The following is a 25,513-nucleotide window of genomic DNA, read 5'->3' on the forward strand; positions in this document are numbered from 1 at the left end:
CTCATTAATAAAACCCTTCATTTAAAAACTGCATTTTGTGTTTACTTGTGTTATCTTTGACTAATGTTTAAATTTGTTTGATGATTTGAAACATTTAAGTGTGGAAAACATGCAAAAAAGTAAGAAATCAGGAAGGGGGCAAACACTTTCACACCACTGTATATTTTGTTCTTGCACCACTTGCCTGGCACTTTTTTAACATCTCAGATTCAAACTCCGTTCAAACATGACACCAGCTCACGGGAGAGACCGAACGGGGGGAGAAAATGAAGAAACGCAAGTGATGGTAGTAGAAACATCGACCAATGTTAGAGCTATGTTACATTTTCAGCTCTAGAAAACACATACGCCGTTATGTTACGTCAATTTCATTACACACAACAAATTTTCTATGACTTTTCCAAAAATTTCAGTGACTTTTACAGGCCTGGAAAATGTGATTATGATATTCCATGACTTTTCCAGGGTTTTCCATGACCACAAAAACCCCTAGCCTTTAAGTTAAAAAAAAAAAAAGGAACAAAAGAAAGAAGCGCTTTTGAGTTAATACATCTATCAGCTGATAAAGACAACTGGGTTGAGTGTGAATGCTAGTGACAACAGTTTTAGTTGTAGTACATTTAACCTGAGTTATGGTTGTTGGGTAAGACTACAGCTTTGACGTTAAAGAGTAAACCTCCCCTCTCAGTAGATATCTTGGTCGAAACACTAACTGTTTGTCAGCATAGAAATTAATGTAATTCATATCTATGGATGGCCAAATGTGTTTCATTACTTTACAATGTGTTAACATCAACTACAGTAATTGAACAAATTATATCCACAAACCACATTCCTGTTCTTTAATATTTTATTGGTTTCATTAAGAGATCATTTTATTCTTGTCATAAAAATGTGGTTTGTCTGGAGGTAAATAAACACATTAAACATGGCAGGAAAAAAAAATCAGAGCATGCATCAAGCACGAAGAAAGGTCGATGGCATTGATAGATACATTTAAAGTTAGGCATTTAGACAAATCAGAGCATCAGATGCGTCGAACATAAAAAATAAATTGGACCACGTATAACTTTAGACGTCTCTGTATGTTTCTGTGTTGTGATTGTTAAATGTAGTCCAAGTCTGTTTTATGTGATAGAACTGTCATTGTGATGATGTGTCCCTGTAATGATATTTTTATCTTGTCCTGTGAAGCAATGAAATGTAGCACTGTGCAAAGATGAATTTCCCTTAGGGGACAATAAAGTTTACCTTACCTTACCTTAAACTGCGAACAAACCCCATCCTCCATCCACCCAAGCACAACATTATCATTAAAAAAAGAATATTATTAATCATGTATAAGCATATTTTAATTTAAGTTACTAATCTCAAAATGTTAATGTTTCATCACAGAATAAGAGATTTTCATGAATAAATAAGGACATATGAGGAAAAAATAATAACAGCCGATACATACAGATCACAGTTGATGTCTACTGTGCTGCGTTCAGTGAACGGGACAAAGTGAGGGGTGTCCACCGCTTCACATTAAGAAGATGGGAAAACAAATATCACCATGAGACTTCAGTGCGTTACTGGCTGCTCTTCACCTGTACTCAAACATACGGAGAAGCTGGAGCACAGGCTGTAAAGTTGACATTCAAAAAACAGTTCCTTCGGTTGATGGCAATGTCTGTCCCCATCAAAGTTTAAGTCACATCCTAAATGGTGGAAAAAACAAACCATAAAGAAAACAAATCTTTCATGTAGTGTGATCAGACACCTGTGGGGGCGAGGCGGCTGATGAAGGCGATACTGCTGAGGCACATCTTCCTGAAGAAGGCGGGGCAGGCGGGCTTCATGATGAAGTGCTCCAGAAGAATCCGCAGCTCTGTGAACAAGGTGCTGGGGTGGAAACAGATTTGTTTAATATTCAACTCTGACAGCTCGGTTAAATATATATATTTTTAAATGTTTCTGTATTTCTTAATAGCAGACCACTGCGTTAAATCAGATTTTATTTACTGGAATCAACAAGTTTCTTACATTTATTCATTTTTATCAAATTACTGTCAACAGGAAGATCTTTGAACTGCAAAATTAGTATTTCCTGTCAGAGTGCTCTGACCAGCTGAAGCAGCTTTACTGCAACGTGTTTATTATGCTGGATGACACTATAGTAGTATGTTTCTGCACACATACACAACACCTGTACTAGAGCCTGACTAATACTGGATTTGACGGATGAAAAATTAACAGTGCACTCTGACGCGTCACTTGTGGTCCATTCCCTGGCGATCTCCCTCCAGGGAGCTGCCACCGTACTTGGGTTTTGTAGTGAAATAAGAAGGTATCATAGAGATATTTCCTAATTTCAACCCCATGAATCAGGCATTCCTCCTCCACTCAAAGGGAGCGAAAGGAATGTATAGAAACATGGCATCCAACAAAAGCTCAGCTCAAAACGGCACACTGTGTCGCTCACAGTACGTTAGGACACCTTTCATTGGCTTCAAATCCAAAATGTTGCCATACTGGTGCAGTTGTAGTTTTCTTGAGAGACTAGCTCTGCCATGTCTCATCTTGTCACACTGTACTCTTTATTCCAGGGCTGGTTGACCTTATTTGATCTCTCGTAGCCTCAGTCACTGGTATTTTCTCATTTATAAAGCCATACTGGGTAAACTCCCTTCGTACATTTGTACTTTGATTGAATAGAGATCTGACTGTGGCTACAGTCTGCGATCTCAAGATTTAGTTTTGTTGTCTGTTCCTGGTGCTCGGACTGAGCTGGGAAAGAAAGCTTTCATGTTCTCTGCTCCTCTCCACTCAAAGAATTGAAACTACATGAGCTGGTCTCTCTGCCTGATTTTAAAGCTCTCACAAGCACAAGGATGAATGAGTCGGTTAGTTCTTGTCATTGTGCGTAAGTGTCCTAATATTTCTACATCTTACTGTGTATATTTTATGTTTTTTTATTGTGTGGTTGTTTGGCTGTAATGTCTTGTGTGCTGCTGTCTTGGCCAGGTTTCCTTTGTAAAAGAGATCACTGATCTCAGTGGGACTTAACCGATTAAGTAAAATAATATTGCCACCCCAAAAAAACGTTGTATCTTAATGTTCCAGAAAACAAACACAACATGCACCGCTCCTCCCCCTTCCACCTCTACTGAAATTTAGACACTGTCAGCACAGGTTGCTGATGTAAGCTACATCTCTATATGCCAGGATGTGTCACAGTGACAAATACCGGTTCAGCCGGTGTGTATGACATCAACCTGGGGTAAGCTACTGGACCAGACCTGAGTGGCAAAACTGGAAATTGACCACACTCTACAGGTAGAGACATTTCCACAGCTAAAAACTTGACCTTCTTTTTGGTGTTTTAATTTTGGTTTGCAATAAAATAATCTAACATCAATCTTTCATGCAAATGATGAATATTCAAGGTATGCAGCACTGAAAACCGTTGAGAATTACACAGAATGTTTCATGATTTCTCCCCCCTGCTCCTGCAGTCATGACTCGCTTGTTGTATTTTTATCATTTGCAGAAATCCATGTGCTTTGTGACAATATTGTATTATTCAACATCTCACCGGCAGTATGGGTTTCTTCTGGATGTGTAGCGCAGGGTGAGGAATCGGTAGTAAATGAAAGGCAGCAGCAAGCTCCCCTGGCCACTGTGAAAAAGAGAGTGAAAACTGACATTAATGACACTAATAAACATTATTTGTTCAGCACTTTTATAAATGTTCATATAACAAGCAAATGGAACACCTTTATAATCTAATGCGATCCAATACAACGACTACCTGGGCTCTTCGTACCTGTAGATTGCCTTGAGAAATTTGCATATGCAAAAATGAGCCAGACAGCTGCTGAAGCTGACACGCACTGGTAGTGACGACATAATTCAAAAGACTGATTTCTGTGGTTGGTTTGGTAACTGGGATTTACAGGATGACATTTACGTGTACCTTTAGGAGGAAATCTGGAAGGCAAATTCAGTGTGACCTTAAAAGTATCTGACAACAGGGAAAACCGGTTTGTTCTGTTGTGCATAATATTTCATATAGTATTTTTGGCAACAACAGATAAACTGTTAGCTGCATTAGAAAATACTGTCCAAGAACACGATCAGTGCCTCCATCACAATTGATCATGTAAGTTCATCTGCAATGTCTTTTTATAATAAAAAAGACAGAAATACTTTTTACATGTGCACTTTACCTGAAGAGCATAAAAACAGTGGCCGGCATTAAGAAGATTTCATTGCAGGCGATAAACTTCAGGATGTTCTGCTGATTGGATGTAAGTTTCTCCAGGAGGTTTCTGATGAACATCATGCTGCTGGGGCCCACAGACTGCAGAGACAGATTACAACATCAGAAGCTGACAACAAAACTGCAGTGAGTCAAAGTTTTCTGTGAGGCACAGAGCTCACATCAAACACTGATACAGGAAAGAAAATGTAAAAATAATCACATATTATCAATCATCAGCTTTATTAGATTCTAAAGTTGAATTTGGGTCTCTCGGCAATGGCTGGTTAATTGAGTAGATAATTAAAATACCATTTGGCTGCTGGTAATTTTCCACCTGGGGGTTAAATAATGTTCGGCAAAAGGCCTTCTATCATACGTTTTTAACTAACGGCATTACAAGTCACAGCAGGTGGCTGCTGCCTCGTACTCACATCAAGGACTTTCTTTGTGTACGTAGTCGCATGAAGCAAAGAGAAGAGGAAGACTGGGAAGATGCTCACTGGAGACAAGTGTTAAGGACCAACATGAGGAGACAGAGAATAAACCTCATACAATGATTTAGTGCTGTTATTAGAGTCGCATCATTTTTTGATAATTATGTTTTAATGACTGAAATCATGGGCTCATTGTGGGACTAATCAGAACCACCGAAGTGTACCCATGTTACAAAACAAATGTGTGACTTTAATATTTCAACCAGATACACAGCTCGATCCATTTGTCTTTCCTCATATATAAAGGTGAAAGGATACTTGTGATGGGGTAGGAGTTGACCAGGATGAGTGAGTAGAGCAGGTAATGGCAGCTGTCCTCCTGAAGAGCCTGGGCCAGGAAAGCTCTGCTCAGCTGAAAGCGTGGAAGCCTTTGATGCAAGCGAAGGGCACTGGTGAGGGCGTTCGCTAACAAGGCTCGCTGATAGAAGTTGGCTGCTGCATAGGGTCTGAAACACACAAGCAGTCAAAGATATTCTGACATCTGTTCAGGCTGGGAGAAAAGAGAGCATGGTGAAATCAGTGTGTTGATGATGTGCACTGTCACCGACTGAACTCACCCCAAAATTGGTAGAATAAACATTACGGAGCAGTAGACGGTGAACAGTCGTGAAAGCCACATTGCAGTTTCCAGCTTGTTACTCATTAAAAATTGCTGTGGAAGAGAAAAAGTTACATTCAAGAATTTGGGGTTAATAAAAGTTAAAGGAAAGCTGTCCCATCACTGTGCTAAACTTTGAGGCAAAGTGCTAAGACACAACCATGACAGGATGGTTCTCATGTATACTGACAACTGACAAGGCTCAGACCTCTTCAATTGAATTTTCTCAACAGTCAGCATAAAAACAATTTAATTAAATTTAGCAATTATTTTTTTCATTTTCTCTTCAACAGAAGACAAGACGCAGCTATGCAGTTTACTTTTATAGAAGACTAAGGTCCAGACACATGCTGTGTCTTTTACTGCCTGGAAAACGCGAGGTTGGGGGCTTCTCTTGTGACTACTCAGTGCCATCTTTCAAGGGTGCAGAGGCAGGTTGCGCCTGATGTTGCTAAGCTACCATAACCAACACTGAATCATAGCGTATTTACCAAAAATCCCAATTTTGGAGCTGACCTCCTTTCAGACTTTGTTTTTTAAGTGTGCATTAGGCCCAAAATATTGTCTGCAGATAGGAGCACTGGGTAGCCCTGCAGTGAAATGATCAACTTCTCCACTTTTACCACAGACTGATATTTATCAAAGAAAAGAGAGATGTCTGCTGGCTGTGACTGGTTGTTCCTCGTCACGTGACATGCGCTGTGCATTGCTGTGTTACAGAAGTTGAACTTTATCTCAGGGTGCAGCCGTCATGCCCTTAAAATTAGGCACTTGGGAATGCTTGCACAGTGGCATTGCTCTTGCTTTTGTGCGCACCTTCTGCAGGTCTACATGGACAACAATAGTTTGGGGGCGCAAAAAATGCAGCATGTGTACCGCTCTAAGGAGAAAAGGAAATTATTCATATTACACAAGATGGCACCCTTGAATTTTTGCCATTCATGCTTGAAAAATACCTAAAGCCCAGTTCAGATCAAAGATGAGACAAAAATGTTTTAGAACGTTGCAGATAAAAGTTGCAGCGGTGTGAACTAGCTGTCTGAGCTCAACTCAAGCCGGCTGATGATGTCACCTGCAACTCAGCTGGGCAATTCGCTGGCAGCTGGTTTTAGAACATAAAGCACGTCACCTGTTTCAACAGCCAATTGGCTTGTAGTGAAGTCTGCTGGTCAAGTCAAAATGACCGCAGACAGCCTTGTTTGCTTGTTGCGGCAGGTGCTCGTCACTGCCGAGCCCTCTGTTTCCGTCCGCATGGTGTGCCGGTGTCAGACAGTGGGTTTCTGCTGCTGCTCGCTGTATGTGCTTATGCCCCCTAATACACACACATTCTCATTGACTGATTATTTGGCGCTGCTTACTTATATTATTGTGGCGTATTTATTATGAATACAGTCCATCTGATGCTCGTTTTGTTTCATCACCACAAATGCAATTGTAGCCAGTATCTCACTATCACTATCCTCATTCATATCTTAAGAGCTACAAATTATATTCAGCCACAAAATAAACCTGAAAAGCTGCAAATCAGATCAGAAGCACAGAGAGTTGTTGCATAGAGATGATACACCGTCTCATCCAGTTGCATTGGTGTGAACTGGCAAGTTTTTAGAACATTGCAGAGCAGCGTGTAACAAGTAGTTGCCTGTTTCAACTTGTGTCATGGCAAATCTTTGGTCTGAACTGGGCCTTTTACAGTTAAGTGGTTATTGAAATTCTAGCTGATATTTTTTCTGTCAGCTGACTCATCTTTCGGCTTAAACATGAATACCTCAGCAACACTGTACAATGCGACAAAGATGCAGTGATAAAGGAGGACACAAACACCAAGAACACCTGCACAATATGCAGCCGTCCTGAAATAAATACTACCTCCAACAAACCCATGACGTTTAATTTATGACAAAACTTTAAGTTAAACTCTTAATACTGAGGTTTCCACAAGGATTGCATGACTCTCTGTAAAGAAGCTATGGGCTTCTTTTCCAGTAACCTTCAAGGCCACAGAAGACATAATATGTATGTATACATGAAGAATACGTAGAGTGCACTTGACAAGGTCAGAAACAGTTGGAAGATGTCACTGACTTACCGCAGGCCCTAGTTGGGGAGGAGGTCTTTGTTGATTTGTATCAGCCATCTTTGGGAGTGTAGGTTGCTCTGTTGCGGAAGAAAGTTACACCATGAAGCAATACTGCCTAGTCATACCAGCAGAAGTCACAAGTTCAGCACTTACAAACCCCTCCTGTGGCTACAGCTTAAGATTATTTTCTTTATTGACTAATCAGCTGATTATCTGACAGGAAATATTGAAAACCATAACTTCCTAAAGTCACATATTCGAATTCAGTAATTGTGTAACAGTCCAAATCCATAAAGATACTTGATTGACTATATGACAAAGTGAAGCACAACTCCTCACATTTACTGGAACAAGATATTTGGCTTCTTACTTGAAAAATGTCTCAATTGTTAATCATCAAAATTTTGCCAACAGATTTTCTGTCAATAACAAACATCAATCTTTAATCATTGCTACGCTAATTTTCTTTTTAAGGGATTCCTATGGTACCTCACAAACACTTATCGCTGGTGTTGCTTTATAGTATTAACGTGATGCTAGCTTGTCACTAACGCAAGAGGTGAATCATTGTCATGTTTGGTTGAGTATTTCTATACAAATCACTTTCTGTTTCTGCTCCTTCATTACATTTCAGATGTGGTGGAGGAGTTGACACATTGCTAATTTTCAACTCTTGTCCCTAGCTGGGCTTTTACATGTAGACCTAAAATGTTATTAAACATATACAGTTTATAACATCATACAACCACAATACACTATAAACAGAAGGCACAATAAACTACATAAACCACAATCCAGAGTACATATACCACAATGCATGCATCACAACATATCCCACAATACTTATGATAAAATACACACGCCACAATGCACCAATAACTTACACTAATACCCCTTAAAAGTTCAATACACTTGTGTAAGAGCTTTAGGTGCTGAATGCCTTAATAATTAAGACTTCTATGGACAAAACATTTGGACAATTTCTAAAAGATAATGCTTTGTTATGAATTAAATGTACGTACAGTTTATATAAGTAGACCTAAAAGTATTGTCTACTGACAGAATATTAATTGTTTAAGTCATTTTTTCATGCACACAATAATCTGACTTAAGATTTGCTGCTTTTCCTTTTAACAATTTTGATGTATTCTTATTGTATTTTTTTTTTTTTTTAATCATTTTAAAGGTTTGAAGTGTTGGTTGGACAAAACAAACATTGTGAAGGTTTCACTTTGGGCGCTGAGTAATTGTGATGACATCTCTCACAATGTTCGGAATTTTTCCAAACCAACTAATCATTTGATTTCTAAAAAATCATTAAGATTAAAACCAAATAAAAACAATTATTATCAAGGTAATAATGAGTCCCCTCTCAACCAACTATAACGTTAAAATCCTTCCTTCGTTAATGCATTAGTAATAATAATCTCAGGATATAATTCACAGTAGTACAACTGTCACAGGGATATTATTCTGGTACTTTAATTTTGCATTAAATTCTGTTTATGATTATACTTCTACACTTTTACTTAAGTTACATGTTCAATGCAATACATTTACTTGTCACACAGTATTTTTAACAGTGCAGTGTTTAGGCTAAGACTTCCTCCATCACCGGTTTCAAGCTACATTATGCTAGCTAACTGAGCTAAGCAAACCAGGAAGACACTGTGGGTTTTGACAGTGAAAAAATTACCTCAATAAGACAAACGTTAACCGTTAACAGTTAAAGTAAAATAGGAACAAACGTTAATGAACTACTTTGTCTTTATTTGGACCTCAGTGAAGATAAAACGCCATTCAGTGTTCACTAGCCCACCTAGCCTCAGCTAGTTTGGTTAACTAATGGCTACTTCATTGAATTAAACCAATGAAAACGGTAAAGACGTACGCGTTACTACTGATCAAAGTTAATCAGTTCAGGTTTAAGTCTGTAAATAATCAGTGAAGATTTCTGTCGGTGGTTTATTAATGCTAACATTAGCAGCAGGTGGCTCTAGAATGTTCTCCCTGTTGCCATCGTTACTAGCATGCGAGCTAAACCCTCCGCTACCGTTAGCTACATCGCTAGCTCGTGGATTTATGTTACCCTGGTTTACGCTGGCTAACGTTAGCTGTTTAAACGAGCTCGTACAGATTTAACACTCCTGGTTGATAACATTTAAATAAGTAATAAAACACTCAGCTTACCAGTGTGACAGCGTCGAACAGGAACGTTGCGTGCTAACGTGAAAGTGACAGGCTGCCGGACACCACACTGAAATGAATGATCACCTGACCTTCTGAGACGGCAAGGTAACGGACTCTCGCGAGATTTGAGAAGGAGCGTTACTGGATCACATGCAACACTCCCCTCTAGTGGTAGAAAAAAGGCACTGCAACAAAGCCTGCTCATTGATTTTCTGTCCTCTGATTTGATTCAAGTTTCAGTTTAGTTACAGTCATATGCACAGTGGTGGAAGAAGTAGACCTATTCACATCCTTTAGTCAGTGTTGGAAGAAGTATTCCGATGTATAGTAGTAAAAAATCAGTGTAAAAATCCGCTGTTAAAGGTAAAAGTCGTGCATTTAAAATTGTACTCAAGTAAAACTACAAATGTTTTAGTGCCAAAATGTACTTAAAAGCACTGACTGTAGAAGAGGACTACTCATTTTGCAGAATGGCAGAATGGATTATAATTACTGATGCATTAATATGTACATCACTTTAATGCTGCAGCTGGAAAAATGGGGCTAATTTTAATTACTTAAAATATTGCTGTGTAGCTTAATTCATAATAATACATCATAATTTACTAGCTGAGTAAAATGTTGTGTTATTAATGATTAAATGTAGGCTTTATATCCCCCGGTTTAAGGTTTTTGGGGGGAGTTTTTCCCTATCCGCTGTAAGGGGCCAAGGACAGAGGGATGTCATATGTTGTAAATCCTTCTGAGGCAAATTTTGATTTATGATATTGGGCTTTATGAATAACATTTGAAATGGAAATTGCTATCCAGTTGATTTCCACCACTGCAAACATACAGCACTGAAGAGATGCAGTTGTTGACAATGAATATCTCAGACTCCCTCCAACAATGCTCATTGAATATATATTAGAAGAAAATCACTCCGTTAAAAAAATGAGAATCTAAGACATAAAACAGTTCAGAAGTTAAAATCTAGGGATAAAATATAACATAAAATAACACATAGTTGTGGTAGACAGGTGAACTATAACTGCAAAATGAACAATCTGTAATGTAAACAGGAATTTAGTCGATGTAAAAGCGTAATGAGAAGTAGTATAATAAATACATATGCTTTATATAGAGATGTAAATTAGGTAGTAAAAATAAAATCTAACAAAGCATGGGAATTGTATGTGCCAATGAAATGCACAATTTTCACATTGTACTATAACATAAATATTATGCTTTACTGTCAAATGAAAATCCAAGCAAGTCATACTGTGCAAAGATAACACAAACGATCTACTGTATAACAACCATATTACTTGTCACCATTTTTTCCACTCGGCTAATATGTGTAACTCTGTGAACAGTTTAACAGACTGACTGTATTCAGGCACTGTATGTTGTTGTTTATAGGTGATATATGTTTCTATTTTCACCTTGCCTGTACACATTGGCTGCATGTGTTAAGAAGGAGGAGGTCCAGGAGGAGAGGTCTACCATCACGAGCATGGATCAGAATGCATCAGCCACTGAAGCTTTTCTTTTGCACACAAAGATTCATTTTCAAACTGAGGTACTTGTCGTTAAACATAAAAGGGGGGAGCACACATGGGTTTGAATCAGCACTGCCACCTCATGTGAAGATGAAGAAAAAGATGAGTGAAATGGTGTTCAGGGTTGAAATAGGGGTGAACAGGTGAACTCAGTCAGGTTAATGAGTGAACAAAGAGTGAAAGGAGGAGGTTAGCGAGGAAAAGAAAAGAAAGAAAAATAGAAATCTTTACTATAATATGTTTATGTTGCTTGTGTCTGTTGAGCTTTGTTAACACTGTTTTAGCTCCATGTTTCTGTGCATCTTCCTGTACAGTGTATTAATGTCCTGAAACTGGAGTTGTATGCTAAACAAAGCCTACAGGTCAAAAAAGCTGATTATAAAGCTGATTATTAAGATTTATGTGCACCAAATGATGTCCACTGCAGTTTAGTTTTATTCTGTCTTACAGATAACCTTGTCTAATTTAAGTTTTAACAGATCATTTTATATAGATTTATTTATTTTTTGCTCAGGCTAAAGAAAAAAATGGTGCTTTAATATCTAAAACACTCTTGAAGCTTAAAGCCACAGTCAACCAAATGCATTTAGGCACGACAGAAATAGTTGGCCTGTTAAAATTTGTATTTCTAAGATAATGTTAAGAGCTACAGAGCCACAGTTAGGCTGTGCTGAGTGAGGATCTCATGTACATCACATTTAAAGACGCACAAGACAATGAAAAGCACTCCAAAGTGCGCCTGCGCAGTGGTCAACGCCCATATTTTATGAGAACAGACTGTCTCCTCTTTTTGCTTAAGCTGTGTTAAAGAACTAAACTGCTTGCGTGAAGATGAATGTGCTTTCTGGTGTTTAATTAGACATTAAGAATAAAAGATTTGTCAGATATTTCTCTGCTCCTGTTTTTATCCTCAATAATTTTCTGCTTCACTGGTCAGTTTAATGTTGTGCTGTAGGCCACCAGCAGAGGGCGCAGTCGACCAGACTATCCGGCTCCTGCAGGTTGGCCTATAGCCTGTGTTGGATGATTATTTTAGCTTTAAGTGCACCTTATTTGGTCGCAACATGTTTTAAAATCTTACATCTGACTGCTGCTGTGGCGCATATATCCGCAGATTATTGGCACTGGTGTCGCAGGATGATGTGTTTGCTGCAGATGCCATTTGAAAATATAGGCAGTGTAAGCACTGTAGAATCTAATTATTTCTTTGCAAAACCTAATTAGGCATTAAAAAAGGTTAACGCCAGCGCCTGAAACGTTTTTGTTTAATAATCCCATTACTGACGGCTCATCATGTATAAAATGGTGCAGGAGGACACTAAGTTTCCACTTGTTAAAGGGAATCTCTGAGAAATAGTCGCAGATTTTTTGACACTATCTGCGCTGGGAAATTAGGGCTTGTAATTAAACTGCGGAGCCTCAACACAGCACACAGAGTAAGTAAGGCTGCAGCGTCCTGCCTTGCATGCATTTTCTATCTTTAATTGATGATTCTGTTGGCTGCAAAAACATGATCTATCTTCTGTTTAGTTTTTCTGTCTTTAAAATGTCGTACAATGTGTCGGGCACCTCAGAGCTCGCCAAACAGGTAGTGAGAATACAGCTTGATGATTTTTAAAGCGTCAGCTCCTCTCGGACCATTACCAGTCACCAGAGAGCTCAAGGTGAGAATTTAAATGAGACATTTTCTGCCAGACTTTTAATTTGTCCAGGCTTCTGAGGAAGAAGTGTGAGATCCTTTGGCGCGTTTTCAGAGAGAGGAAAATGTCCCGAACTACTGAATTATGAATATGGATAGCAGATAGAATATTAAAGGGATGTTACAGTGATGCGCAAATGCTCACTCAGGTCGTTTAGGAGTGTCGGAGTCACATAAAGTATTAACAGAGGAATATAACAGGAGCATTAGTTCCTTCGGATAGCCATTTAAATATAATAAAATCCTGATTTTCTTTTGAAAATCAATGTATATTTTAAATTGTGTAGCCTATGAAGATGAATATATATTACAAAAACAATATAAAGTGTTGCATATTTTATTTAAAGGACAGGATAACCCTCTTGAGATCACCACCTTTAGTTTTCAGGTTTTTCTTTTCGACAGTTTCACTTTATTTTTCCTCTTTTCTGTGCATCGGTCAAGTTCTGCAGCAAAGACAAATTACTACACCTAATAGAGTAATAGCTATTTATTTTATTTTTTTTAAATTATAGAAAATAAATAGAGATAATAATAATAATAATAATAATAATAATAATGATGATGATAATAAAAAACATACTTCCGGTTAATTTATATAACTAAAATAAAATAAAAATAAAATAAAATTAACCTCGGGAAAAAAGACCTAAAATGAAATGAAAGTCAAACGATAATATTTCTGCAGTTTAAGATANATAGAGATAATAATAATAATAATAATAATAATAATAATGATGATAATAAAAAACATACTTCCGGTTAATTTATATAACTAAAATAAAATAAAAAATAAAATAAAATTAACCTCGGGAAAAAAGACCTAAAATGAAATGAAAGTCAAACGATAATATTTCTGCAGTTTAAGATATTTTATTCTTTTTGAAATTCTACAATAAATCGCTTTTATTATTATTATTATTATTATTATTTGTTTTATTATATTGTTTTAATTGAAGTATTTAGGACTGCTGACTTATTTAGCTACAAATACTGAATAATAAGCCTAATAATAACAACCATATTTTTGCCCCCGATGTAAAATGGCCTTTATTTTCTCTGCGTAAACAACATTATTTCCAACCTGCGCTCACTTTATTCCTCCATTTTATTCAACCCTGTCCTTTATAGCTCTGAGGAGAAAGGACAGAGAGAACAGAGAGTGAGTGACAGACCAAAGTGAAAGCCTCCATAAAGAAGTAAACCGTCCTGTATGCTGAAATAAAAGCGCTTGTAATCGCTCCATCTCGGGTCTCTCTATCTGGATCCATTCGGCCCCCAAAACAAACAGGGTGTGGTGAGGGGAGGAAAATCGGGACAAGCGAGGAAGAGGACTGGAAGAAAAGAGGTGGTTTTGATAGGGAGGAAAAGAAGGACACGGTGCATTTCCCCTCAAAGTGGTTAAAGAAACAATAAAGCGAGTTATCAACAGACTTCTCTGGCTTTTATCTCTTTGTTGTGTGATGTGAGGAGGCGTTTCACACAAGACACAGGGACGGTCAGGATTATCTCATGACGGGGATGAATTCCTTGTGATTTATAGAGAATATAAAAGATCTTTACACTATAACTCATGAGCTATATCTTTATTGCTTTGCTTGGATTTGAAAATGTAGGAATAAAAATGTAAAATCAGAGCAGCTTGTCTTTGTCAATGTGCAAAAATACACATAAAATACTGCTTTAAAAATGTACTGGCTCCGTGTGAATGCCTGTCAGCTGAGGCTCACCTTTTGCTGTGATGCTTCTGTTTGTTGACTGCAAAAAAAGCAGCCATTTGCAAAACAGAAATTGCAATTAACTCTAATTTTAAGAGTGATATCTTCTATAGAAAGGAGGTCAAAGCTCTGGATTAATTGCAGCAGCTCATTGGTTAATTTGGCTGTTTACTTCAGAGCAATGTTGGAAGCAATATGCTGTTATTTGGGCTTTTTAAACACAGATAAAACACTCATTTTTATCTAAATATTTTGGTGTTTGCAGGAAAGATAAAGGGATGTTGCTTGTACATTAGGAAGTAAATCTTTTGAGGTTCGTCTTCCAAATTGTTTTCAGAGACTCATTTGGCTCTGTATGCTGCTGTCATATGCGCCCAAGCGACCAAATTCAACATGTTGCATCTTGGTGTTTGTCCATCCTCTGGGAGACTGACGCTAAGAATTGGTCTACCTTAATTTTAGCACAACATTGCACTATCCTGGGGAGATCATCTATGTTTTCCTGCAGGATTGTGCCACTCTAACATGGCTAAGAGGCCCATATAGTGAAGCCTGCCTGAGCTTTTTCCTTGCATGCAAGTCATCCATTTTATAGACACCACTTTGGTTTATAAAGATGCTGCTACATGTCCTCCTTTTCTCCTCCTTTTGCCACTGTATATATTACAGCCACTAAACCACAGTACATCTCTTATATAAACTGTTCAGCATCCAACTTACTGGTCTCTGCATGCGTGCAAAGAGGAAACCTTCACTCAGATCTTGTTTCTGATTCATGCATTCATCACAGACGTGAGTTTAGGAGAAAAGGAAATAAGCTTTGTGCATGTTTTGGAGTGTAAAGAGTTAAATCTTAATACAATTAACATCCCTCAGCAGGAGAAGTGTGCACAAACATTGTGTTTATATTGTTATTCTAAATGCATTGTGTTTTGTTTCTTCATAAATGAAAATCTAGTTACTAAAATATTACATAAATAACAAATGCAATAAGTGCAATATTCCTACAGGGGATAGGTCTGCATTTATTATTTCTATTTGGCCCTTGCTGATAAATAACAGTGTGTTCTCTAAAGGCTGGAGGGAATCTGATGCCCACAATGAGCCCTGAGCCAAAAACTATTGACACAGAAAGCAGAGGCGATCCACCAGAAAGCTGACTTTTCTCTTTTTGGGAGTAAAGCTATGTTTGTTTCTGGGCTGAATGGGGGTCTATAATGGAACTGATGGCATCAGGATTGTCACCACAAATGGTCTGGGCGTTTTGCAAGGCTGCTTGACAGAGCCTATTATGTCATTGGTCACGTCCCTCCACTCCTTGCTCGCTTGGGCTTGAAAGGGAGTGAATTAATCAAACGGTTTGAGAGAGATCAGCCAACTTAATGCACTTTGTGTCAAGGTCTACGGTGAGCCGAGACCCCCGGCCTCCCGTCTACCTGCACTGTTTTCATCTGAGCAGATCCATGCTCGAGCTGCAGCACAAACAAAACTGTACTGGATGTGTTTTATATGTGATAGATCTTTAAAAACATCTCCTAAATTATTACTTTAATACTCCTGCAGGGGCTTGTGGTGTTTCAGCTGTGAGTTTACACTGAAATTACTGAGAACTGAGTGGCACTTTCCATCCTTGGGTGTCACCATAAGACATAGTTTTATTCTAACATCTCTATAGTATCATTTCAGATGTATTAAATACTCCACTGGGTGTGTTATAGTACATTTTTGTGAGGGTTGCATTTGTAACTTTAAGGGACTGATATGAGGATCTGCAAACAAAACAACACTAGTTTTGATTCTCTGTCTGAGGATTTCACATCAATTTACTATTGAAAAATGTAATTATAATCATGCAATCAGCTGATTTAATTTATCCCAGAAAGTTGATTAATTTCTGACCAATAAGAGCCCATTAAATTGAATTAATATTTTTATCCTTTAGAGGGTTTTTGTGTCTGATATAGAATGTATCTAATGAGTGTTGCAGAGGGAAACAATGTGACACCTGTGATTGGATGTCATTCATAATTTGGATAATTTGTGTGGAAATCCACCCTGAAGGACTCCTGGAGTTCAGCACACACCACCTGAAAAACAAACAGAAAAACAGCCTCTTAAGTGATCGATGTGCTTAATAGATTAAATACTGAGATATGTTTGAAAAATCAAAGCAGAGCCACCGTCATATTCGCTTTTCAGGTGGAAAAAATGGTCCAACTGGTCCATAGTGGAGCGCTGTGCCGTTATTGCGTTATCAAACACAATCAAAATGTGAATTAATCAAAGCACTCTGCGTCAGAGCACGTATGCAAGAGCATTGTTGGGCTGTAATGGATGGCTTTAAAATTTTACGTTATTATTTCCCGTCATTTCTGGAAACAAATTGAACATTTATTGCATATATATTAAAAATTACACAGTCGTCGAGAGAGGCTGATGTCTCTTTTATTGAGGCGCACCGAGAGGTGAGGTCTCACCGGATCAATTTCCCTGTCTTGTTACTCCCGCAAGAGGATGTTTGGAAAATGCCTGCACCGCTAAATTGATTCAGAAACGAATTCATAACTTGGGGGGTTTAAGCAATTTTGTGGCGCCCAGTTTTTTTTTTCAATCCCCTATCTTTTTCTTTTGTTTCGTGCTTTGATTGCTTTTAGCAGCCAAACAAAGTTTTCTGCTCCTCATTGAAGCCGCCTCATTCTCAGCTCCGCGGCCGTTAGTCCAAAAAATGCATTTAATACACTGGGTTTTGGGTGGCTTCACAAACATAGCCATTAAGCAGTCACAATGCTTTTATTGTGCACTTGATCTCAAAATAGAGGCTGGTCTGACTGCTGGATCCAGACGAACCTATGGAAAAGGCCTTGTCTTTGTCTGCCTGTACAGAGATGAATGGCCCGTGTCAACCAGATGATTAGTTTGCACTATTAAATTGTCAAAAAGGAAGGATTTTTCCCTAATAGTGCCTTTTCGTGAAGAATTATGGAATTCAGAGTTGTTTGTGACTGCCGGGGAACTTGCAGGGCTTCGCAGGGGCGAGGGCGAAGGTCAGACAGAGTTCTCAGCGCTGCGTCCAGTGTGGCAGCAGTCCGAGGGGATGTGGAGACAAATGCAGGCCTATGAGAAGATTAATCTCTACACTGTCGCAAATGAAGGATAGCGATGCAGTGACACTGTGATTCCACAAGCTGAGGTGGCATTATGCGTCAGTGCATCCATGAGGATTCACAAAAAGCGTAAAATTCGTGCGTAAATGCGCAACAAGGAGACAAATGCAAGCCTGTGTCTACAAGATAGGAAGATTAATCTCTAAGTAATATTAGATGAAGAATAGCCATGCAGTGACACTTCGATTCAACAAGCTGAGGTGGCATTATGCGTCAGCGCATCCACGAGGGTTCACAAAAAGCGTGGAATTCGTGCGTAAATGCGCAACAAGGAGACAAATGCAAGCTTGTTTCTACAAGATGGGAAGATTAATCTCTACATAGCGTTAGATGAAGGATAGCCATGCGGTGACACTGTGATTGATCAAGCTGATGTGGGATTGTTGTCAGTGCATCCATGAGGATTCACAAAAGGCGTACAATTCGTGCGTAAATGCGCAACAAGGAGACAAGTGCAGGCCTGTTTCTACTAGATAAATCTCTACACAGTAGTAGAAGATGAATCTCTACATAGTATAAGATGAGCGGTAACCATGCAGTGACCATGAGATTCAACAAGCTGATCAGGGACTGTTGTCAAGGCATCCATGAGGATTCACAAAAACCATTAAATTCGTGCGTAAATGCGCAACAAAGCCAGGAGTGCGCCAGTTTAAATCACCTACAGGGAAGAATCAAAGTCAACAATAACAGCAGGGTATAGGAAGATAAACAGATAGCCTACTCTGACTTACATAAATCAAATTAACTGGGACTTAAGATCATTGTTATAAAAAAAACTCCAAAACAAAACACATTTTTAAAATAAAAATCGCATGCGCGCTGCATTGGCTCGCAACCCAGGTCTCTCCCTGCACATGGGCTAACTTTCCGCATGTCACCACTGCAATGCTCCACCCGGGAAACCCCCTTCTTTTCTGCTCAACCTCTATTCTAGTGCCAACGTTTTGTGTTAAATGTTAACAACTTGGCCCGATCCATTTAATCGCCAACAAAAAATCTGTGTTGACTCTAACACTCGCCTCCTTTGTGCCCATTATGCGCCTGCCCTCACTTGAAGATTTATGTATTTTTGATATTAAATTCCTTCTGTCATCAAGACTGCTCTCTTGTTTACTTTTCTTGACCCGTCGACCCCGTTCCCCAAACTTTCCCATATTTAACGCGGGACCCGCACCCTCGCCCCCCTCCAGCTTCTTCTGCTCTGCCACAGCTGAATGCTGTGTGGCTCCTTTTGTTGGCATGTGCTGTTTGCACTGTTCTTGAACTTCAGTGTGCTGCCCTGTCCCCATCCTGTACTTTGAACCCTGCGGAACAAAATAACGCCTTGTTGTCCTCAAACTCAGAAGCTTTAATTCATTACATGGCGGCTCCCCCCGTCTCCAGTTGTTACATTATTCTGGTCCACTGTTTGCTGGTGACTGTCAGAACCTCATACTCTGGTCAGTGTGATGGATCATTAGCTGATCCTCAAGCTGTCAGATCAACACAATCCTCACTTGATTTCTGGCTTCAGTCACAAACTGCATTCATCCAGTGTTGACGCAGTTGACGGATGCCCATGTACCTTTGCCATATATGACGTCCATGTCGCCTATACAAGCCTCCCTCTGCTGCCCAGCTTGCTAATTAGTTAAACAAACGCTCATACTAATGATCCCACTGGCCTGGTGAGCTTTGGGGTTTTTGTTCGCCGACTTTGCCCCAGCTTTTCCTGCTGGAAACTTGGCCCCGCTGACCCGAGCTATCACGGCGCTGTGGAGACGGCTGGGCCGCCCTGTCCGGAGTCCAACCCCCCAGGGGCCAAAGGGCAGCGTCCAAGGTCCGGGAATGCCACCACCAGCTGCTAGCGGTGACACCATTTACAAAAGGGGCTTGGTGAGCAATCCTTCTATGGGTTGTCAGTGTTGTGACAGTGCTGGGTTGACATTTATTTACTCTCTCATAGGACCAAAATCTGATGGTTTGGTTTGAAGTGGTGGACCACCGAGTTTAGGTTGTTTCCAGTAACTCTGAGCCGCAGTTACTGCAGATCTAAAGTTGGTTTCTCCTTTAATAAGGCACCGTTCATAAGCTTTTATAATAACTTTATTATTGGTCATGAAATGTTTACTAATGCTTTGTAAATCAACTATAAGCAATAAAAATGAACATATTGTGGGTTAGCTGGTTGTGAAAACGTTTGAAGACTTACTTCTAGAAAACTATAAACCTGATGATTAAAAGCCTTTTTTAATGACTTATTAACATTTATAACTGCAAACTTGCTGACTTATTAGAAAGTAAGATTTCTATGAGCATCTATAACTGCATTTACAGTAAATAAAAAGGACTGGAAACACCAGCCAAAGGGATGTTTCACAACCTGGCAACCCAGAGTGTGGCCTTATTAATGTCCTATAAATGCTCTATAATGCATTAATGAATACAATTGTTAATTCATAAAAGCTCTTTGTAAATGGTGCCTTCTTTAGGTTTTATTACAGTGCAGTTCTGAGTGTAGTTTGTCCAAGTGGTGTTGCCGTACGCCCAGCAGAACATGGCTCATATGCAATCTGAGTTACCTTTTATTCATCAGTGTTGTGCTGTATGTGTTATTTATGTAGACAGTAGTAGCTTTCATTTATTGCATATTCATATAGTTTAGTGTGTAGCTGTACTTGCTTATGATCAATAATGTAGACGGGAATGGGTTTTCAAAATTTGAATTTTTCTCGAGGTGAAGGGGATGTGGTCCTCCAGTGTTGACTCTATAGCTACGGCCTTGATACACTATCAAGTTAAACGGAAGTGATTCCAGATTATATTCCTGTTAAGCATTAAATAAATTCATAATATGGTATTTTTTTTCCACTGAGAAATATAATGTTTCAGAAGAGCTGTGGTGACCTAAACAGGAACATGAGTATTAATGTGTTGTTGATATTTATGCGGTTACAGGTTTGTGGGTTTATTTTAGAGTTTACGTCCTGTTCTTCCTAAATTCAAACGTTGTTCTTTCCCCGCAGCGCAGCACGGTTAACACTGGCCCATTACACGTTGTCATTTGTGGCTCTTGGTGTTATTTGGACAATGTTTGGCCATTTACCCGGCCTGTGTCTGCGCGCTCCAAGGAGGTCTCGACAGAAATTGATACTAATTGCGGGGACTGTACACTGCTGGCTGGTGGAGCGCCTGCAGGCAGTTGGAGGACCTGCTTGTCACCGCCTAATTGACAAGGGCTTGTCTGTCCTGGGAGCAGCTGGTCCTAAGCACTGGCGCACAATCGCAATCTTGACACGGCCTCCACTCGCCTGAAGGAGTTTTGAGGGGAAACGCCGTTAAAGGGAGATTTATTGAATCTCCCTTTGGGTGACGCTGTATTAAGTACGCAATATAGGCTTATTTCCGCGGGTGCAAAAGGGAGCCACACTCCTGGTATTAATAACAGAAGGTGCCAATTAGGCCAGACAGGTGACATTTCTTGTGACATTATGAATCACTGCAAACAAGACAAGCGTGGGTAAATGAAAGCTATGAGCGGCCCTGGCCTGGAATCAGCTTTAAGGAATAGTTATTTTACTTTTCGCAGCTACATGACACACAATGAGGCTATATGCGCAAATCGGATGAATGCAGGGGGATGTGTTGCACCAGCCATTCAGCCGGCTCACAGGCGAGAACACAAATAACATCAAGCCTCACAGTAAAATAATCAATTCACTATTCTGGCCTGTTTCTATTAGCCCATGTCTTTATAGCTGAATGCATCAAGAGGAAAAAGCCAAGCAAGTATTGTTTTCGTCTGCAAGTGGAAAAGGTTTTCCTCCACTTTCCCACTGCCTGTAAAGAAATGCTGCTTTTTTGGCCCTTTTGAACTGAAAATCGTGATTTTTTCCCCCCGTGTTCTCCGGACGCGCTCCTTTCTTTCTGCGGAACAATGACAACACTGGAGCACCCCGCCGGTGCGCCACAGTTGGGGATCCCCCGGATTGTTTTGGACATCTTTGGATTTCATCAATCAAAATGACTGCAGTTTTCCATAAAAATGCTGAATTTGGTGCTGGAACCGAGCGGGCAAGGTAGAAAATACGAAGCTGTCCTTCTCGATGATAAATGGCCATCCTTTGATTGAGCAAATAGAGAAATACGTGCCACAGTATACTGAGGAACAGGAGAAGATTGTTAAAGAGAGGACTTGCGTCAGATCATGCCAGAAATGAAACGAGCAGAAACTTAAGGCTCTAAAAGCATCTGCGTTTTCCCAAACCTCGAGAACCTGTGAGACATATAAACCTTAAGTGGACTGGACATGTCTGGAATTATGTAAAAACTCATTGTTAGCAGAATAATTAGTCCTTTTTTTTTACTTTTTTGAAATGTATATGAAAACTAACAGCAATAGGATGAAGGATACCTCCTCAAACCACTGACTCAGGGCCGGACCAAGCACATTAGGTCCCCCAGGCAAGCCCCCGCACCCCCCAAAGAGTATAATTATCTTTTATATTTATTGCACTTATTCCTAGAGCAAAGGAGAGATCAACAGAAACAACATAGCTACCAAACAATAATAATAAATAACAACAAAATAATACAGTATGTAGATTTTTTTTTTTTGTACTGCGCCCTGAATGGCTTTTGCCTTTTCGTTTTCTCTTACTCTCATGGGCCATGCACATGCCATGATTTTTCCGCACTCAAATTCATTGTTTTCAATGAGCATGCGTGGCAGGTGTGCTCAAATGCTAGAGCAACGCCATCACAGCACACACATGTTCCTGAGCACCTATTTTTCAGGGCGCGACGGCTGTGCCCTGACATAAACCAAGTCCAACTTTTGGAATGCAGCAGTGCAAACCGCATGTCAGATGACAAAGAACAACCAATCACAGCCGACAGATATCTTTATCTTCTTCCATAAATATCAGTCTGTGGAAAGGTTGGTCATTTTGGTGCAGGGCAGCCAGAGCTTTACATCTGTCCCATGGATGATAGACCTAAACACAAACAGCGCCTGTTTCAGATCAGCTCTGCACTCAGGATTTCAGGTAAATAGGCTACGATACAATACTTGTTAAGGTAGCTTAGCAACATCAGATGCAAAAGTAGCACTCAGTGCCCAAAGTCCTGTCTTCCAGGCAGTTAGAGACGTGGCATGAGTATGGCCCCTTATGCTAGCCACGTACATTCCCTCCACCACACTCGTCAGTGCTCCAGCATGTTTTTACTTTAATGATGCAACTTGGTCTCACTCCAAAGTCGTCAAAATCCGATACTTGGTCAGTGACTTCAGGCGTCCTTTCACATCGGCATGATATGTGGCCAGTTGTCGTTATAGTTTAACAGTGCCCGGCAGTGTTGGGAGAAAGGTGGTGGGACAAGGACGAAAGTTAAGGCAGCAAAAGCCGGAATAGGGTGGGTAGAAGGAGTGATGGATGGGTCCGACAACCACCAACTTTCATCTGGGAAGCCAGTGTTCACTTCCTGTGAGATTGTGAAGTCAAACCCTGTTATTTTTTCCTAAACCTAACCATGTGCGAGCGTTGCTGAAGGAACCAAGATGTCAACTGGTAGTGTTGTACCAACGTAGTGCTTTTATTTTGAAAGAGACTGTATGTAAACTGTACATTTCCTGTCAAAATGAAAGTGTATTTTGAAAGAAGACAATGCATGTAACAGGCAGAGCTTGACATGGTGTCCCAGAATGTAGACAACCAACGCATATAGGGTACCTTGCACGTCGTATCTGGACGTGGAAAGTCCATGACCACACGGCGATATGTGACGTGGTTGGAGTGAGAATGTGGTGGATGATGACTCACTGATTGACACATTGAAGCAGGTCAATTCAGTTTGTTACACGTTAGAACCGTTATTTTTGCGTTTCCATCGTCCAAAGTTGTGGATGGTACTAATACAAGCATTCCAAGCCACACCGGTTTTTCGTCCCCCTGTCTGTTGAGGTACTTAATGTACTGATCCATTACTTCAGTCCGTTAATTAGTCAATAGAATCGACACTCTTGTTTGACTACAGTGGACTGTAACCACTGTTCATATGGTGGCAAGTTTACATACAGTAGTCAACTATAACTAGAAAATGAAAGGATGTTTTGCTGCCTTTCATCTTTACGAGTTCACAGTTAGCAGCTACAGACTGCGAAAAAATAATCTAATAATTCTCTGTGTCCCTCGTGGCTCCTGCTGGTAGCTACTGGGAACTTTTAGGGTGAAATGTTTCCTTGCATGTTACTCAGTGCATGAGTTCACGCATCAGTCAACACACTGTAAATGTCAATATGACAACTTTGATCATAGAGGTGCCCCCCTACTACAAACCAACCATTAGCGTTAGATTTTTGGACATTTTTTCCCTAATGTTCGATTTTTTTTGGATATGAAAAAATTCATTGGTCCCCTCCCCCTTGGTGGCACCCAACATCCGCCTATGTCGCCTATAAGAAGATCCGCCGCTGCACTGACTGACAGGTATGAAACTCAGCTACTGGTGTCAGATATATCATCCCAGTCATATTGGTCTTTCTTACCAGGTTACTGGGTGTAACAAACCAGATAAGGACCCATAAATATATAGAGTCTTTGGCCTGGAACCGCAGGAAGCTGATTCAGTATCCCCGCACTGCACGTTTACCCACCAATAAAACCCCTGTTAACATGGAAATACCACATCCCATTGACTTAAACCCAATTATCTGGCATCTCACAGCAGCTCTCGTTGGTGCAGACCTGGGATGAAATTAGAACACTGTGCAAAGTTAAAACTTTTAATTTCCAGAAAAAGCAATTATAAATTAACGGCCCGTGCAGACGCCTCTCAAGGTGTCCTCTCTAAATGGCCTTAATGCTGCGGCTAATTATCCAATATTGACATTTTGTCCCGCCTCAGGTCAGCAGGTCAACAGTTGGAGATTAATGGCACGGGAAGGAGGTTATAGGACAAGAGACTGAGGAAAAACCACAGGAATATTACTATAATATCATTGTATTTCATTATATTTGGTGCCCTTATTGGACCTTGCTAGGATATCTTAAGGTTTTAAGGTGAATCTCGGGGCTTATATTGTGTCTTTATCGCCAGTGCTGATGCTTTTGACCTCATTGTACTTGATGTTTTCTTAAATAGCCAATATATTTCCAAAATAAGGATTTATTTGGTACTTCATAGTGACCTTATTCTATAGGTTTAGGTCTTTATGTTTCTACTTTATCACCACTTACTGTTTCCTTTCAGCTGTTATGGTCCATATGGTTTATTCTTTATAATTTTAGGTATTAGGACAGTTCGCTGTGGTAAGGACACCATCGCCTCCCTCCTCCTCTTTCAAACATATAGCAGAGTTGACTGGCTTGTCGAGCTTGAAGAATTGTTTAATTTCAGGGCCCCGGCGTTTCCTGAGGTGAGGTCTGCATTGGCTGCTAATAGAGATCTAATTGATGGGCCGAGTCCCGTTTCCGTGCTCTCTCTCCCTTTATTGCGCCCTGGCGTCTGCTGTAAAATAGGTCTGTAATCAGATTCTGCCTATTCCTCCTGGAGCAGGATGAGAGCTCAGGGCTGCGCAGAGAGATGGGGCAAAAAAAAAAAGGAAAGAAAAGAAAAGAAAAATCAAGTTAAGACTTGAGTAGAAATTCGACATACTGGGGTGGCTTGATGAAAAAGAGAAAAGTGAGCTTTAACATAGAAATTCTCCTCTGTCTAGTTTTCTTTAAATAAAACTTGTGGTGTGGCTCTCATCAGTGAGTTTACAGTGAGCGTATCGGGTTTAATCTGTCAGAATATT

General features: G+C 39.8%; 1 protein-coding gene across 1 annotated transcript; it reads right to left on the reverse strand.

Moving 5' to 3' along the window:
- Positions 1–706: 706 nt before the first annotated feature.
- On the reverse strand, positions 707–9,722 carry tmem33 (transmembrane protein 33). Its single transcript, XM_050042965.1, has 8 exons — positions 9,612–9,722; positions 7,431–7,498; positions 5,301–5,395; positions 5,002–5,189; positions 4,681–4,748; positions 4,215–4,348; positions 3,581–3,664; positions 707–1,887 (listed from the first exon to the last, which is right to left on the reverse strand). The coding sequence occupies exons 2-8, from the start codon at positions 7,476–7,478 to the stop codon at positions 1,758–1,760; spliced, it is 747 nt and encodes a 248-aa protein (XP_049898922.1). The 5' UTR covers positions 7,479–7,498; positions 9,612–9,722; the 3' UTR covers positions 707–1,757.
- Between the last annotated feature and the right edge of the window lie 15,791 nt (positions 9,723–25,513).

The sequence above is a fragment of the Epinephelus moara genome, chromosome 4 (genome assembly GCF_006386435.1).
Source record: "Epinephelus moara isolate mb chromosome 4, YSFRI_EMoa_1.0, whole genome shotgun sequence".
NCBI classification, from domain to species: domain Eukaryota; kingdom Metazoa; phylum Chordata; class Actinopteri; order Perciformes; family Serranidae; genus Epinephelus; species Epinephelus moara.

What these genes read in the sequence shown, in the direction of transcription:
- tmem33 (XM_050042965.1), bottom strand. Translation starts at nt 7,478, where the DNA reads ATGGCTGATACAAATCAACAAAGACCTCCTCCCCAACTAGGGCCTGCG. An exon ending in CTCCCCAACTAGGGCCTGCG is followed by an intron (nt 5,396 to 7,430) that starts GTAAGTCAGTGA and finishes TCTCTTCCACAG; the next exon opens with CAATTTTTAATGAGTAACAA. An exon ending in ACTGTTTTTATGCTCTTCAG is followed by an intron (nt 3,665 to 4,214) that starts GTAAAGTGCACA and finishes TCTTTTTCACAG; the next exon opens with TGGCCAGGGGAGCTTGCTGC.